The sequence below is a fragment of the Lagopus leucura genome, unplaced genomic scaffold (genome assembly GCF_019238085.1).
Source record: "Lagopus leucura isolate 7727_CA_CO unplaced genomic scaffold, USGS_WTPT01 Super-Scaffold_100002, whole genome shotgun sequence".
NCBI lineage: Eukaryota > Metazoa > Chordata > Aves > Galliformes > Phasianidae > Lagopus > Lagopus leucura.
Genome location: NW_024962263.1, coordinates 87,206,526 through 87,221,522, shown reverse-complemented (window position 1 = coordinate 87,221,522; position 14,997 = coordinate 87,206,526). Strand labels below are relative to the sequence as shown.

Here is a 14,997-nt window from a genome sequence, read left to right as displayed (position 1 = left end):
TGATCAATGGGCTGGAGCACCTCTCCTATGAGGCGTTTTCCTCCTATGAGGAAAGGTTGAGGCAACTGGGCTTGTTTAGCTTGGAGAGGAGAAGGCTTGGGGGAGACCTCATTGTGGCCTTCCAGTACTTGAAGGGAGCATATCAACAGGAGGGGGAACACCTGTTTATGAGGGTGGATAGTGAGGACAAGGGAAAATGGTCTTAAACTGACATGGGGGAGGTTTAGGTCAGATATTAGGAGGAAGTTTTTCACTCAGAAGGTGGTGACACATTGCCCAAGGAGTTTCCCAAGGAGGCTGTGGATGCCCTGTCCATGGAGGCATTCAAGGCCAGGCTGGATGTGGCTCTGGGCAGCCTGGTCTGGTGGTTGGTGACCCTGCACATAGCAGGGGGGTTGAAACCAAATTGATCATTGTGGTCCTTTTCAATCCAAGGCCATTCTATGATTCTGTGATTCTATGATTTTCCGTGTGGGTCCTATATCATAGGGCATGACTTTCTTAGAGGATAGTTCAGGAAAGACTTTTTATGGTGTTGTTGTGTGAGACATGGGAGTGGCTTTGCTAAGACTTTGTCTTAGCAGGACAAAAGAGAAACAGCTCTGATCAGTGGGGTATGGGAAGGACCTGATGGACAGAAAGTAGCCATTACTGTGTGTGAACTTCCTGTCATCAAACAGAGCTAAGCTGTGAAGAACCAAAATTAATCAATGTTTTAATCAAAATGAAACTAGAGAAAGAAGATATCTATACGCTGTTTGCTTTCAGCTTTGTGGCCTGATCCTTCATGTACAGCTGTGAAGCAGAGCCAGCTGAATGTTACAATTTTGGAATTTCATGCTGAGATAAGTATGCCCGCTTATTTTTTCCCATTAAATTTGCAACCCATATGGATTGAAGAAACTCCATTGCTTTGTCGTGCCTTTAATCATAGGATCACAGAATGGCTTGGGTTGAAAAGGACCACAATGACCATCTGGTTTCAATCCCCTGCTATGTGCAGCATCACCACCCAGCAGACCAGGCTGCCCACAGCCACATCCAGCCTTGAATGCCTCCAGGGATGGGGCACCCACAGCCTCCTTGGGCAACCTGTTCCAGTGTATCACCACGCTCTGTGTGAAAAACTTCCTTCTAATATCTAACCTAAACCTCCCCTGTATCAGTTTAAAACCATTCCCCCTTGTCCTATCACTGTCCACCCTCATAGACAGCCGTTCCCCCTCCTGTTGATATGCGCCCTTCAAACATTGGAAGTCCACAATGAGGTCTCCGCAGAGCGTTCTCTCCTCCAAGCTAAACAAGCCCTGCTCCCTCAACCTTTCCTCATAGGAGAGATGCTGCAGCCCTCTGGTCATCTTAATCCTGATCACCTGATGTTGTAGACATGAGATTTGTTCTGAAGCAAGCATCACAAATACCAAATGAATTGAGTTTTTCTGTCCATGAAAAGTGGGTTTACCTTTATTGAAATCGTCCCCTTTTATATTTTTTGGACACACTTGCACTAACTGATAAATAGTGTCCTTGTGTGACATCGTGAGAGCTACATTAAGACACAGTTTCTACATCTCTACAATGCAGACTTCCTCTATAATTCACAAGAAGTTGTTTTCCAGGAGCATAATGAATGATTGAAGGGATCGTAAGAAGTAAATCCTTTCTTGCCATAATATTTATGTTGAGTGAATTTGGTCTTTGAATAACTAGAGGTAAATTTCTTCATCATCGTGAATAAATTGATCTTTTTGTTTATAAACAGGGATAATTCCTAGAAGAGAAATATTTTGAATAAGCAGTGCTTGTTGATGTCCAAGTTGTACTGTAACGCATGGGTAAAGTTTTGGCAAAATGAGGTATTGGTTCGGGAGAGCTGCTGGTGGGGCAGTGTTGTAGAAATGGTTTGGGTGTTAAATTCTGGCTCAGCTGCCTGGCACTGTCCCTTTTACTTTCGTTGTATGACTCATATTTATAAGCTTAACATATAATCTGGAAAATCTGGAGGAAAAAGCTTTAAAATCACAGTTTTGAGATAATAAGAAATAATTTGTCCATAAATCTACAGATTACGTGAAAATATCAGGTGAAAAGCATTGAGGTTTTCACATATTTGAAAGGAATTAGGATGGAACTATTTCCTTCTCAGTTCTGGAAGGGAAATTAAGAAAAGCACCACCTCAGGTCCCTTTTAATTACATAATCATGACAGTTCCCCATATACTCAAGTCTTATTTTGGGGTATAAAAGTGCAGTGTCTCATGAAATGCACATTACCTGTTTTTTGAATTGCTGAACTGGGTAATGATACAAGTATAGCCAGAGCTGATGCAAATTACAAGCATAAAACCATGACAGTCAGTCTGATGTGGTCCTCTGTGTTTTTGGAAGCCCATGTTATCCAGGTTGTTTGCAGAGACTCCTGTCATATAACAAAGAGCAACATCTGCAGCAATTCCTTCAATTAAAGCTTCATTCTCAGGTGGCTTCCTTGTGTTTCAATCTACTGTCTAAACATAAAAAGACTTCTTTTCCTTGATGTGCATTTTGGAACGTGAAATTGTATGTTGTATGTATGCGTGTATTTTTATATTCATAGACTTGGAAGACATTATTAGATCGTAAAGATACACTGTTGGAGAGATGTAAATCAACAAGTACAGTAACTGGGCTGAAGTTTAATTCTAAGCCATGTAAGGTATCACAGAATGGCCAGGGCTGGAAGGGACCAACCCTCTGCCACATGCAGGGCCACCAACCTCCCCATTTAATACCAGACCAGGCTGCCCAGGGCCCCATCCAGTCTGGCCTTGAACACCTCCCAGGATGGGGCATCCACAGTATCTCTAGAGCAGATACAGCAAGGATATTCTTGCTAGGGAATATGTCTGCTGAAGGGGAGATCTGAAGGATTGCTGATAAACTCAAGAAAGAGTAGCGTTGCTCTGAATGTACTGCTCACAGTACAGGAAAGACAGGGAGCTGTTGGAGAGGTCCAGAGGAGAGCTGCAAAGGTGATCGGGGGACTGGAGCACCTCCCCTACAAAGACAGGCTGAGGGAGCTGGGCTTGTTCAGCCTGGAGAAAAAAGAAGGCTGCGAGGTGACCTCATTGCAGCCTTTCAGTACCTAAAGGGAGCCTACGAACAGGAGGGGAATCAACTCTTTGAAAGGGTTGATAACTGCAGGACAAGGGGAAATGGTTTTAAGTTGAGGAAGGGGAGATTTAGGTAGGATGTCAGGGGGAAGTTCTTTACAGATTGAGAGTGGTGAGGTGCTGGAACAGGCTGCCCAGAGAGGCTGTGGATGCCCCGTCCCTGGAGGTGTTCAAGGCCAGGTTGGATGGGGTCCTGGGCAGCCTGGTCTGGTATTAAATGTGGAGGTTGGTGGCCCTGTGTGTGGCAGGGGGTTGGAGCTTCATGATCCTTGAGGTCCCTTCCAGCCCTGGCCATTCTGTGATTCTGTGAATGATGACTGATCTCTCCGGTCTTAAATCATGAGATACTTTGGAAGCACAGTATGTTCCACATCACGTCTGTTTACATTTGTTTGGCTGCAATGTATTAAATAATAAAGTAGCGAGCTTTGTGCCTTTGTTGCATTGATTTGTGTCCCAATTGCCTCTCTAGTTCTACAAAGCCTAAAACTCTTTTCAATAAGGGTGCATTGGTGTTATGTAGTGATTTTGTTTGGAAAAGGAAGGAAATGGTATTGCTGATGCTGGGTCAGATTTTATTTGAGCAAATGAAAAAGGAGTGGCAGGTGAAACCCTGACAATCCTTGCCTGAAGTGGCAGTGGTTATACTGAGCCTGTTAAATGTGGAATAGGATGAAAATGGAAGGGAACTTTCCAGGAGATCATTTTGCTGTTAGTGGCTTTAACGCGTTCTTTGTTCATGAAGCATAGCAGTTCTAAAAAGATGGTGTTTCTTTAATGGAGGTGAGGCTGTTCAAGTGCTCTGAAGAGCAGTCATTTATATCCAACTACACGTGTATAAATGCTATATAGCCAGAACATGCAACGCATTTTTCTTTTTAGCATCTCCTCCAAATGCTGGTCATTTACTTTTGCATATTGTGTTGCTTAGAATTCACACTGGATTCTTGCTCAGAGAAGCAGAATACAGTAATGTCAATCTATTATGAAAGAGGAAAGAAAATTGACTTTAAGTGTTCATTACCTCATGTGATTGTTCTTGGAAATAACTTCATAATTGCATCCTTTGCTTTGCAGACACTATAAGAAGCGCTGTCAGGGCCGGATGCGGAAGCACGTTGGTGACCTGTGTTTGCAGGCTGGGATGTTACAGGATTCCCTGGTGCATTATCACATGGCTGTGGAACTTCTGCGCTCCGTAAACGACTTCCTGTGGCTCGGAGGTGTGTTTCATTGATTAAATAACTTTTTAGGAAAATGTTTTTTTCAGTGAAGCATACAGGTGATTTCAAAATCTGTCCTGTAGGTATCGACATTCAACTGTTAGATTTTTTTTTTTTTGCTTCTACATCTACGAAAGCCATGTGTGTTTAACTTAACATTTTCCTTCTATTCTTAGCTTTACGGTTGCCACGTTTCAGTACTTAAAGGGAGCCTATAAACAGGAGGGGAGTCAGCACTTTGGAAGAGTAGATAACAGCAGGACAAGGGGAAATGATTTTAAGTTAAAGGAGAGAAGATTTAGGTTGGATGTCAGGGGAAGTTCTTTAAAGAGAGAGTGGTGAGGTGCTGGAACAGGCTGCCCAGAGAGGCTGTGGATGCCCGGTCCCTGGAGGTGTTCAAGGCCAGGTTGGATGGGGCCCTGGGCAGCCTGGTCTGGTATTAAATGGGGAGGTTGGTGGCCCTGTGTGTGGCAGGGGGTTGGAGCTTCATGATCCTTGCGGTGTCTTCCAACCCAGGCCATTCTTTGATTCTGTGAAAGTCCATTTGGCCTAAGTACTTTTGTTAAAGAATATTGTCCCCAGTACTGATTCCAGGAGGACACCATTAGTAACTGGCAACTATTTGGACTTTGCACTGCTGGTCAGTCCTGTGAACCTATCATTTTCTACCTGCTTTATAGTCCACCTATCCAAATCAGTCTTATTGTTTTGGCTATGAAGATTGCTTTGTCTCATGACATTGTAAACCTGAGGATATACAACATCTACGTCCTTTCCTGTGCCCACAGAGCTAATCATCACATCATAGGAGGCAGAGAGGTTGCTGAAATCTTACTTATCCTTGATAAATTGATGTTTGCTGTTCCAAGTCACCTTCTTGTTCTTCATATGCTTGGAAATGGCTTCCAGAAGGATTTTTTTACAGCCTTGCTGGACAGCTGAGTCCATTGGGCTTCCTAATTGCTTTGTAGACCCCTGGTACCTTCTTCCTGGTGTTGGGTGTGATGTTTCCCTTTGTCCAGTTATTCTAAAGCTCAAGGTGTAAGAAAGTGGTCTCACAATGACATTGGCCAGCTGCCTGCATCCTCAGGAGCATCCTAACTGGTTTTGTGGATTTGTTTCTAATTGGGTGAAGTACTTTGGATGCTTTTACTCCTCTGCTGTGGATAGCACTTGTTCCTACAGATGATGCTAATAGTTGTGGGGACTTGAGGAGCCTGAGGGTAAATGTTATCAGTGAGAACAGAGATAAAAAGGGCATTGACTATCTCAGCCTTTTCCACTGCCTACTCTCCAACTGAAGTGTACCTCATATTCATGTAAATAGATGCTTCTACACGATACTTCACTTCTTGAAAGTGTCTTCACTAATCTGCTGGTTTTTGTTTTTGTTTTAGCTGCTCTTGAGGGTTTATGTTCAGCATCAGTCATCTATCATTACCCTGGTGGGACTGGAGGTAAAGTTGGATCTCGTAGAGCACAAGGAGGCTCTCTTTCTGCTGAAGCAGGCAACAGGCACAGACCAGGTAAGCAAGGAATTTGACTTCTATTCCAAGCACTGGGACTCAGAGCCCCATTCCAGTTGTTTGTCTGACCTCCACGCACGGATACACACTCCCCTTACCTATCCATCTTTTCCATATTTGTTCCTCCCTAATCTGCCTTCATTCCTCCTTTTCCCTGCTGTTGGTTAATCTCCTGTGTATCCCGTAAGAAAGTCTTGCACAATCCCAGAGTGCTCTTTCCCTGCATCCTAGAATCCATAAGATGGTAGACAGTAACATCCCTCAGTCTGTTAAGGTGATTTGGAGAGCAGCCTGTGAAACCCTTCGAGAGAGAGTTAACACTCCTGGACTGCTCTGTCTACTCTGATTAAACTGCTGGGCTCAACTCTCATTGTTTCTCAATGCTCTATTGTGATTGTGCAGATGAGCTTCTAAGTGCATAATCTAACACTTGCTACATGGTATTGAGGCTTCTGAAAGCTTCTGTGGCTTCCTGGAGAGGATGGCTAGGATAATAAAAGAAAAAAAATGTATTAATTATTGTGAAATCTGTGCATTTGCAATGTCTGAGCTATAAGTTACTGAAGGCAAGGTGAAACGTGATAATAAATAGCTTTGTTTTTACATGCTTGGTGGGAGAGAGGATGGTGAGACAGGCTTTGGTCTCACCCAGCAGAGCTGTTTGTATATTTTTTATATCTTTGTATGTATTTACAGTCTTCCACAATACTGAAACAAACAGACTCTGAGTTTAAGTGCTGGTCTAAGTACCCGTGAGTGTGTGCAGTCAGAATGAATTCCTTTTAAACAGCAGCTACATCCATCTTCATTCATCTGTTATCTGTCGTACGTACTGTATGTACTGACACCAGATGATGAGCTAGGTAATAAAAATTACTGCATTTAGGGAGAAAATGCCACTGAAGAGATAATGTCTAGGGATTAAAATCTGTCCATTTGGTCCCATAGTGCATTTTATATTGCCCATCAGGATAAAACTTCAACAGTTCTTAATCTTTCTCCATCTTTCAACAAGTCTTTAACAATATTCTAACTATCTATCCTTTCTAACGGGTCCTCCTTGTTAACTCAAGAAAGAAACAAATCAGATGTGAAATCCTGAACTCTGCCTGGTCATACAGCATTTGTTCTTTGGTCTTTTCCCTTTACAGTTTTCTATAAGTTTCTTTTCAATACTTTAAAATCTCTGAACTGCACCCTTGTTTATAGTCTACATTGTTAGAGGGACCAGGCTGGATACAAAAGGCATTTCCAAATTTTAGGCAAATCAACAAATGACCTATGTGGAATAAGCATTCAACTTATGCCTACTTGTAAGGAATATAGATGTGTTAATTACCTGTATTGCTTACTGATGTGCCTGGAATTGCACCTCTTCTTGTGCCTGTACTTCAGCCTTGCCAGCACAGGGTTTCTTGGCACTATCTTGTGCCCAGACTTGGTCAAGAGAAGTGTTTTGTTGTGAATCTCTTCAACAATTTGGCATTTTTCCATTAAAAAAAAAACAACTTTGGGCCTGGCTGCTCAAACAAATCGTTGTGTTTATCTGCTTTAAAACATGTCAAAAACATCTCTGGAGAGAGAAGCATTAATGTTGTCACCCCTTCTATAATACAGACTAAACCCTCAGGAGGGAGGTGTTAATGTTTGTTTTCCCTACTAAGGAGAACTGAAATACTTTTAATACATACCTGGGAAGTGTTGTAGCCATCAGAATGTTGTCTAGTTGGGGTTGATTGACCCTTCATCTTTTTTGAAGCTCTTTTGATAGGATTAGTTGATTCAAAAGAGAATGAATAGCATAGAGTTTGAAGTACTTGCCTGAGGGAGGGAGGGAACCATGGAGTGTTGGCCATTAAGTTTCCTTGGTCATTATTTGAACCTGTGCACTGCAGTACCCTGCTGGCCATGGAAAAGGAGTTTTGGCATTTTAAGGAAGTGTGACTTTACATAAAGCATTGCTTTAGACTGCTTAACTCTCAATCTTAACTTTATTGCTGAATCAGAGCTTAGGTTAGCAAGGAGTTACACGTCTGTTAATCCAGGTTTTGTGCACATCTTGTCAACTTTGAGAATAGCGTGGCTTGTTGGCTTTACTCCAGTAAATTTGATGGTGTGAAATTAATGACAGTCATAGAATCATAGAATGGGCTGAAAAGGACCACAGTGATCATCTGGTTTCAACCCCCTGCTATGTGCAGGGTCACCAACCACCAGTCCAGGCTGCCCAGAGCCACATCCAGCCTGGCCTTGAATGCCTCCAGGAATGGGGCATCCACAACCTCCTTGGGCAACCTGTTCCAGTGCCTCACCACCCTCTGTGGGTGGTAATCAGAGGGGGATGTATTGGATACAGCTCTTCAAAAATGTTCTTCTAGAGTACAGTCTGGATTTAATGCAGGTTTAAGCACTGTAGGACCTGAAATCAGAATAGAAATACACTGCGACAAAAAATTGCCATCTAAAGCAAGACGTGAGAAAAGGAAGTTGGCTTTAAAGTGTGCAGTGAAAATGATTCAGTTTTTCTTGACCTGTTTTGGAGTTTATTGCAAGTTGATGGTATTTCTACATTTGTTTTTTTCTTAAAAAAAAAAAAAAAAAAGAGAATTACCATGTGGTGACTACTTGATATGTAATTGGTAGTCCTTCAAAATAGCAGTGATGATTCTAATAGGCTTTATGATTTCATTCAAGCCTGCTGATTGTTATGAAACAGTGTAAGAGCTTATTTTGTTGGCTATATTTAAGGCTGAAAAAGAATCATTTTTGTTCCTCCTTTTAGGGGCACAAGAAGTTCTCATTGATCCAGGTACATTATTTTCATGCATGTTTCCAAATTATTTTCTTGTTATTATTTGCATTTGTTTTGCATTTATGTACTTAATGCCACTTGCCAAAACCAGTACAGATTCCTGATGCTTCAGGTTTTAGCTATAAATCTTAAATCATCATGAAGAAAGATTTTGCTGTTAGCTTCTGGAAAACACCTGAAAGTGCTCAATCTACAGATGCCTGTGGTGTAATTCTTCTAATCTTGACAGGCACAGGAGAAAGTTCTGTAGTGTTTGAGCACAAGTAACATATATCTGAATTTACAGAGTGAGTGGAAGGTCTCCTTGTGGTGCTTTTCTCTGCAGTTATCCACCTGGAGAAATCAATTCCTGTATAAATTGAGGCATGTGATCCTGCAGATTAAGTCCCGTGTGAAGAGATACAGAGCATTTCTAAACCTTCTAAACCTTTGATGTGTTTTCAGTGTTATTAACTCTGCAATAAAATTGAGTTATAGAAATAAAATTTTCATATGCTTCATAATACCCAGATTTCCTTGGCCTCTATTTCAGATTCTGATCCCCTGTAAATATAAAGACTCTCTCTGTCTCCTTTCTTTCTTATATAAGAAGAGCAAATCCTTACTATTTTGCTTGAGCCCCAAGAAATTGTTGTTATTAATGTGGAAGGCTCAGACCTGGAGGCCTTCACCTATGCTGTAACGCTGCATAGGTTGTCTGAGATTGGACGTGGGGTTGGATTTGTTTTAAATGATTGGAGGAGGTCATCTTCAGATAATTACGTTAGAAAAAAGCTTGCACATTTTTTTTGGGTGTGCTTTAGAAATAGTTTGAAATTAAAGCAAAGAAAAGCTCAGTGGTTAAAATTTGCATGAACAGATGTGGCTGTAATCTAATTCTCACAATCCAATATTTTACTCGTAGTCTGAATACTCAAGTAACTATAAAAGATTGAGGGTTTTTTTTCCTTGTTTTGTTTTTGTTATGTCCTGTTTACTGATGTATGATTGATTTTTATTTTTATTATTATTTTTTTTTGCACTGTAACGTGGTGTGGGAAAACAGTGAAACAGAGCCAGTATTTGCTAGGTAGGGCAGATGCTTTGTGTATGCTCTGCTTAAACCTGCAGCACGGCCCAGGTTTTTTTTTTTTCTTCTTCTTTTTCTGAGATATTTAATACTTACACAAAGTCCTTCTGCTCATTTCTTATCCTGTTCTGTTCTAGGTGCACTGACTTCAAATGGGATAAATGCAGATACCAGTGCTGAGATAGGACGTGCCAAGAATTGCCTTAGTCCTGAAGACATCATTGATAAATATAAGGAAGCCATTTCTTACTATGGCAAGGTATTCCTGCTCAGCTTTGAAATGTCACTGAAATTCTTGTAAATAACAAAGTGCTGTGCTTATAGTTTCAGAGGATCTTCTAAAGCACGTGCATTATAATTTTTAAAACACAATAATGGAACAAATGGGAATAATTTATGCTGCTGCACTGAGTGCAGTTGGGACATCTGTGGCCCTTGGTCCTTTGTTTGGACCTGAAACAGCAACATGACAAGGGTGGTATTTACAATGCCTGCTTATACCTGGAGCTTTTGGATTAATTGTCTTAAATTTTTAAAGCAAGTACTTAACAACAAGTACTACACACTTAGAAGGTTTGTTAATTACTACTTGCAGCCTTTATTACACACAGCAGCAAACTGATGCTTTCATGCACTGTGTGAGCTGGATGCTTGTTTGCTGTGCCTGCTGGAGAGATCTCTGGGGAATTCAGAGGTTTCTGAAGGGGGTGCTGAGGCTGGATATGGCTTAATAAGAGGGTTCAGGGAGGGTGGCTTTTAGTGCAGGTGGAGAGGTGGGGTCATGGAGGAAATGCAAAAGACAAACAGAAATGAGGATTTACAAGGATTAAATTGTTTTCGTCTTTACAGGAATTTTTTGTAGATTTTTATGCAGATGTTCAGAGCGTAAGATAGTAAGGTAGCTTCGTGTTTGCTTTGATAATATGGAGGAAAAAGAATCTCTTGCTGTGACAAGAGTGGCTTAATATCCTTGTCAAAAGTAAAGCTAAATTTTATTGTGTTACCATGCAGTTATTTATCCTTTAATCCCTTTTTTTCCTTCCAATTATTCTCTGATATCTGAAAGTATCTTTAAATGAAGCCACGTGAATGTGAGATGTCATTTCCACGCTTGTACTGAAGGGAAATTATCTAAATGAAAGAATGTGATTTGTGTCTGTGAGTTAATTTGTGCTTAGAAGCTCTGGAGCGTGCCAGTTTTTGGGGGTAGTTTCAGGTAAATTTGAATCTGTCAGTATAACAATAATTCTCAAGCATACATTAGGCTTTTCATGTTGTCATAAGGGTAAGTTGCTCATCTAGAGAGGATGTGGTTTCTTCAGAAGGATAACTTGATCAGGGTGTAGGTATTTTGATTATAATAAAATTTGTTATGCACTTCGCAAGTAATAACTGTGCCTCTCTACAACTTCACTTGCAAATAACAAATAATTTGGTCCTGTGGCTGTTCAACACAAGTGTATTTAGCTTTTGTCTGTCTAAGAGCTACGCATAGAATAACTCACTGTAGTGCTGAGGGAGCAGCACTTTCTGCACATTTTTCACATTATCACTGAGCATAAGAAGCCTTCACAGCATCTTCTGAAATGGATTCACTCTCCAATGCTTTGTTTTTGCTGATATCTCAAATACACGAGAAAGTAATGTATAACTGTGCTTTGGTGGTGACTCTTGCATTTCATTTTGAGCTGTATTTCCCCCACTGAATTCCAAACATGATAAACATGTAAGAAAACCCAGAATGGTTTGTGACTGATGGTGCTGTTATAACTAAAGATAAAATTGGAGCAGTAAAACTACAGTTCTGTTGGTACAGTTGTGCCATGTAATGTATTTTGTGTTTAGTAGAGACGGCAAAATAAATTTCCTTTTACCTTAATAGAAGAATTTTAGGTGGTGAAGAAGAACTTAAAACTGAGCTGTCAAACAGCAGCTTTCAGCTTACATGGGTATTGTATTGTGCAGGTAAAAATCATCACTTTGTTACAAACCTGCACGTGAATTCCCCACATATCCGAGGTTATCCAAAATGATACCAATATTCCCAATTTTTCTGCTCATCTGAACTCTAAGATGTGAAACTGTGCAGCGTCTCAAAATAAATGTGAGTGAAGAGGCTGAAAATGGTTGTATTGCACAGTAACGTTTAGATGACACCTTAATTTTCACTTGGCCATATGTTGATAATGTAATGGTATAGTCGCTAGCATTAGGGGATGGCAGGCTTTGGTAAGATGTGACAGCTGATCTGTGTGTTGAGGAATACTTATCAAATCTAGTAGGTACCATACTTTAAGCCTTTCTCTCTTCAAGTACAAGAATGCAGGTGTCATCGAACTGGAAGCCTGCGTGAAGGCAGTGAGAGTCCTTGCAATACAGAAAAGGAGCATGGAAGCCTCTGAGTTCCTTCAGAATGCAGTTTATATCAATCTTCGCCAGGTAAGTGCAGAAAGTCCAGTTAATTTTCTGTTCCTGCTTGAGATTACCCTCAAATGTGAAACTCACTCACTTTTAGAAGACTCCAGTTTCTTTTCTGTATCACAGAAGTGAGAACTGTCTACTAGCTTCTCATTCCCTTGCTTCTCACCAGGGCTTGACTTCCTATGGTTTTCACATCTGTGAGTCTGGTTAAAGTAGGTGTTCAGAACTCATTAACAAACATGAGGACTTTGAGATTAGAGATTCTACTGATTCTCTCATGAAGACAGAATGTTCCACTGCTATTCCATTGAGTTGGGCTAGGGAAAAACAGCTGCTTAGGACAGCTCTCCTGTGATGGGTTTTTATTGCTTGATTGTATCTTGTTCAGTGAAACAGAAAATCAGGAACGGTCTGTTGCAGTCAGTTCAGAGTATAATAGTATCACTATTCAACTGCATTTTTGTTACGCAGTGTCAGAGTGCCAAATTAGAAAGGAATTTAGAGGCAAAAAAATATTTGGAACTGTGAGACCAGGAGGCAGCATGTGAAGGAGCAATGTGCATGTAGATCTTTCAGGGAGGAGTTGAACATTGCCATGTGTAATCAAAAGCAGTGTTTGGGTAGTTTCTGTACTTTGTAAGTACTTGCTTTAGAGGACTGGTTCAGCTTTTTAACACTTGATAATATTCAAATAATAGATTTTCATAATGAAAAATGAATAGTGTGTTCTTGCAGCTACGAGTTTGGCTCTGTGTGCAGTTCCTGCAGAGATTATCACAGAATCACTGAATCAGCAAGGTTGGAAAAGACCTTCAAGATCAGCAGTCCAACCGTATTATCCTCTCTAGTTAGAGCTCAGTTCTGGTGATCTCGTTCATATCCAGCTAAGCAGATGTCTGTACCACCACAAAACAAGCTGGTATCAATGTCTCGTGCCAGTGTCACTGTTTACCAAAAATGGCTGTGCTTGAAACAACTTGTTATAAGCTGTTAGGTGTCTCACTGTTTTTCCTTTTCTGCTCATTCTGGCTTGGTGAAACTAGCATTTAAAGTCCTCAGCATTGAGCTAAAGCCCAGATCGGGATGGCAAATTAATGAGAGAAGCAGAATAATTGATGTAATTTGAAGATGATCCTTTTGGTGGAATTCGGACTGCATCTTTCAGAAACTCACCAGGAGATAATCTCCTTTGATCATTAAACCTAAAAATGCTCTCATTTTTTTTCTAGCCCAAAGAGAGGAGAATTTCATTAGTTAATAAACTCATATAAATCATGGGTTTTGTTACAGAGTGCCTAAACTGCTAAATTTTTTCAGTGCTAAGGACCTTCTTAATTATGCAGTCTCTTTCCCTGGCAGCTCTTTAGCCAGTAGCCTTTAACATAGGCCAGTATTTTTGTGAAGCCACTGTGCCTGTATTTTTCCCTGGTTGCTCTTGCATTGTCATTCTCTTGGCCTGCAAGCTTAGGTGTTGCTGTAATTGTGTTTATTGTTTAATTGTGTTTATTGTTGTGTTTATTATGGAAGTAATTACCATCATTGGGAGGATCCCTTGTTCTCCTCCCCCATCCCATTATGTTGTAAATTTCAGAGCAAAAAAAAAAAAGCAGAATTTAGTAAATGACAAAGTATGTAATGCATTCAAATAGCTGCTGAGTTATACAGAAGCACAAAGTTTGGCAACCAGTCAGAATGCAGCACCTGTCCTGATCAAAGCGTGCTCCAGTGTCACAAATAGGAACAACTGTGAGTTGGAGTAGGTCCTTGGGAAAAGCAAGTAGAGAAGAAACGCGATGAGAAGGCATCCTTGTTTCTGCCACCTGCTGCATAGGAGACAACAAATAAATCTGGGCAGTCTGGAAGCCCCACTGCTTCTCTTACCGGCCAGCTGCTCTGTTTTCTTCTTCTTTATTTCTTCCATAAAGTTACTTTGATGTACGGCATCAGCTGTTCACCCTGCAGATGCATCTTTGTATATGTAAAGCAGAAAAACAAACAGGGAACTGTTTTCCTCTTGCAGGTAGGTAGAACATCAGCACAACCGATATCAGATAGCAGAAAAACACAGAATAAAGTGTGTGTCTCTGATGGAGAGGAAAACTGATTTCTTTCCACATGTATTTGATCTCCTCAGTCTTGTAAAATTATGTAATGAGTCTTCTGAATTTAAGAGGGCTCCAGGGTAATGAGACTTATCTTTGCATCCAATTACAAAGAATGAATTGTAACTGCCAGTTACAAAGGAAGTGAGATTATAAAAGTTCACTTTAATGTAGTTAGGAATAATCAAAAATCATGTAACAAGCTTCTCTCATGAAAGCTTACAGAATCACACAGAATCACAGAAAGGCCTGGTTGGAAGGGACCTCAAGGATCATGAAGCTTCAACCCCCTGCCACACACAGGGCCACCAACCTCCCCATTTAATACTAGACCAGGCTGCCCAGGGCCCCATCCAACCTGGCCTTGAACACCTCCAAGGACGGGGCATCCACAGCCTTTCTGGGCAGCCTGTTCCAGCACCTCACCACTCTCAATCTGTAAAGAACTTCCCCCTGACATCCAACCTAAATCTCCCCTCCATCAACTTAGAACCATTTCCCCTTGTCCTGCAGTTATCAACCCTTTCAAAGAGTTGAGAGCTTACCTTAGAACAAGGCTGATAAAAAGCTTTCTCATTTGTTTGGATAGTAAATTACAGCCTTTACGGTTGTTGGTTTGTTGTAACAATCAAATGAAAATTAATTAGCTAGAAAAGATGCTCTGCTTTAGGTGTTGGCCATTTTGCATCCAT

General features: G+C 40.9%; 1 protein-coding gene across 3 annotated transcripts in view; it reads left to right on the top strand.

Annotated features, from left to right (window-relative positions):
• The window catches only part of TRAPPC9 (trafficking protein particle complex subunit 9), a 469,613-nt gene that overhangs the window by 5,363 nt on the left and 449,253 nt on the right, over positions 1-14,997 (top strand). For 2 of the 3 annotated variants that reach the window (XM_042869461.1, XM_042869463.1), the window contains exons 3-7: positions 4,230-4,375; positions 5,773-5,901; positions 8,684-8,710; positions 9,920-10,041; positions 12,096-12,221. In XM_042869461.1, coding sequence (XP_042725395.1) covers positions 4,230-4,375; positions 5,773-5,901; positions 8,684-8,710; positions 9,920-10,041; positions 12,096-12,221 — 550 coding nt within the window. The remainder of the gene's footprint in view (positions 1-4,229; positions 4,376-5,772; positions 5,902-8,683; positions 8,711-9,919; positions 10,042-12,095; positions 12,222-14,997) is intronic. The other variant, XM_042869462.1, reaches the window with a different exon arrangement.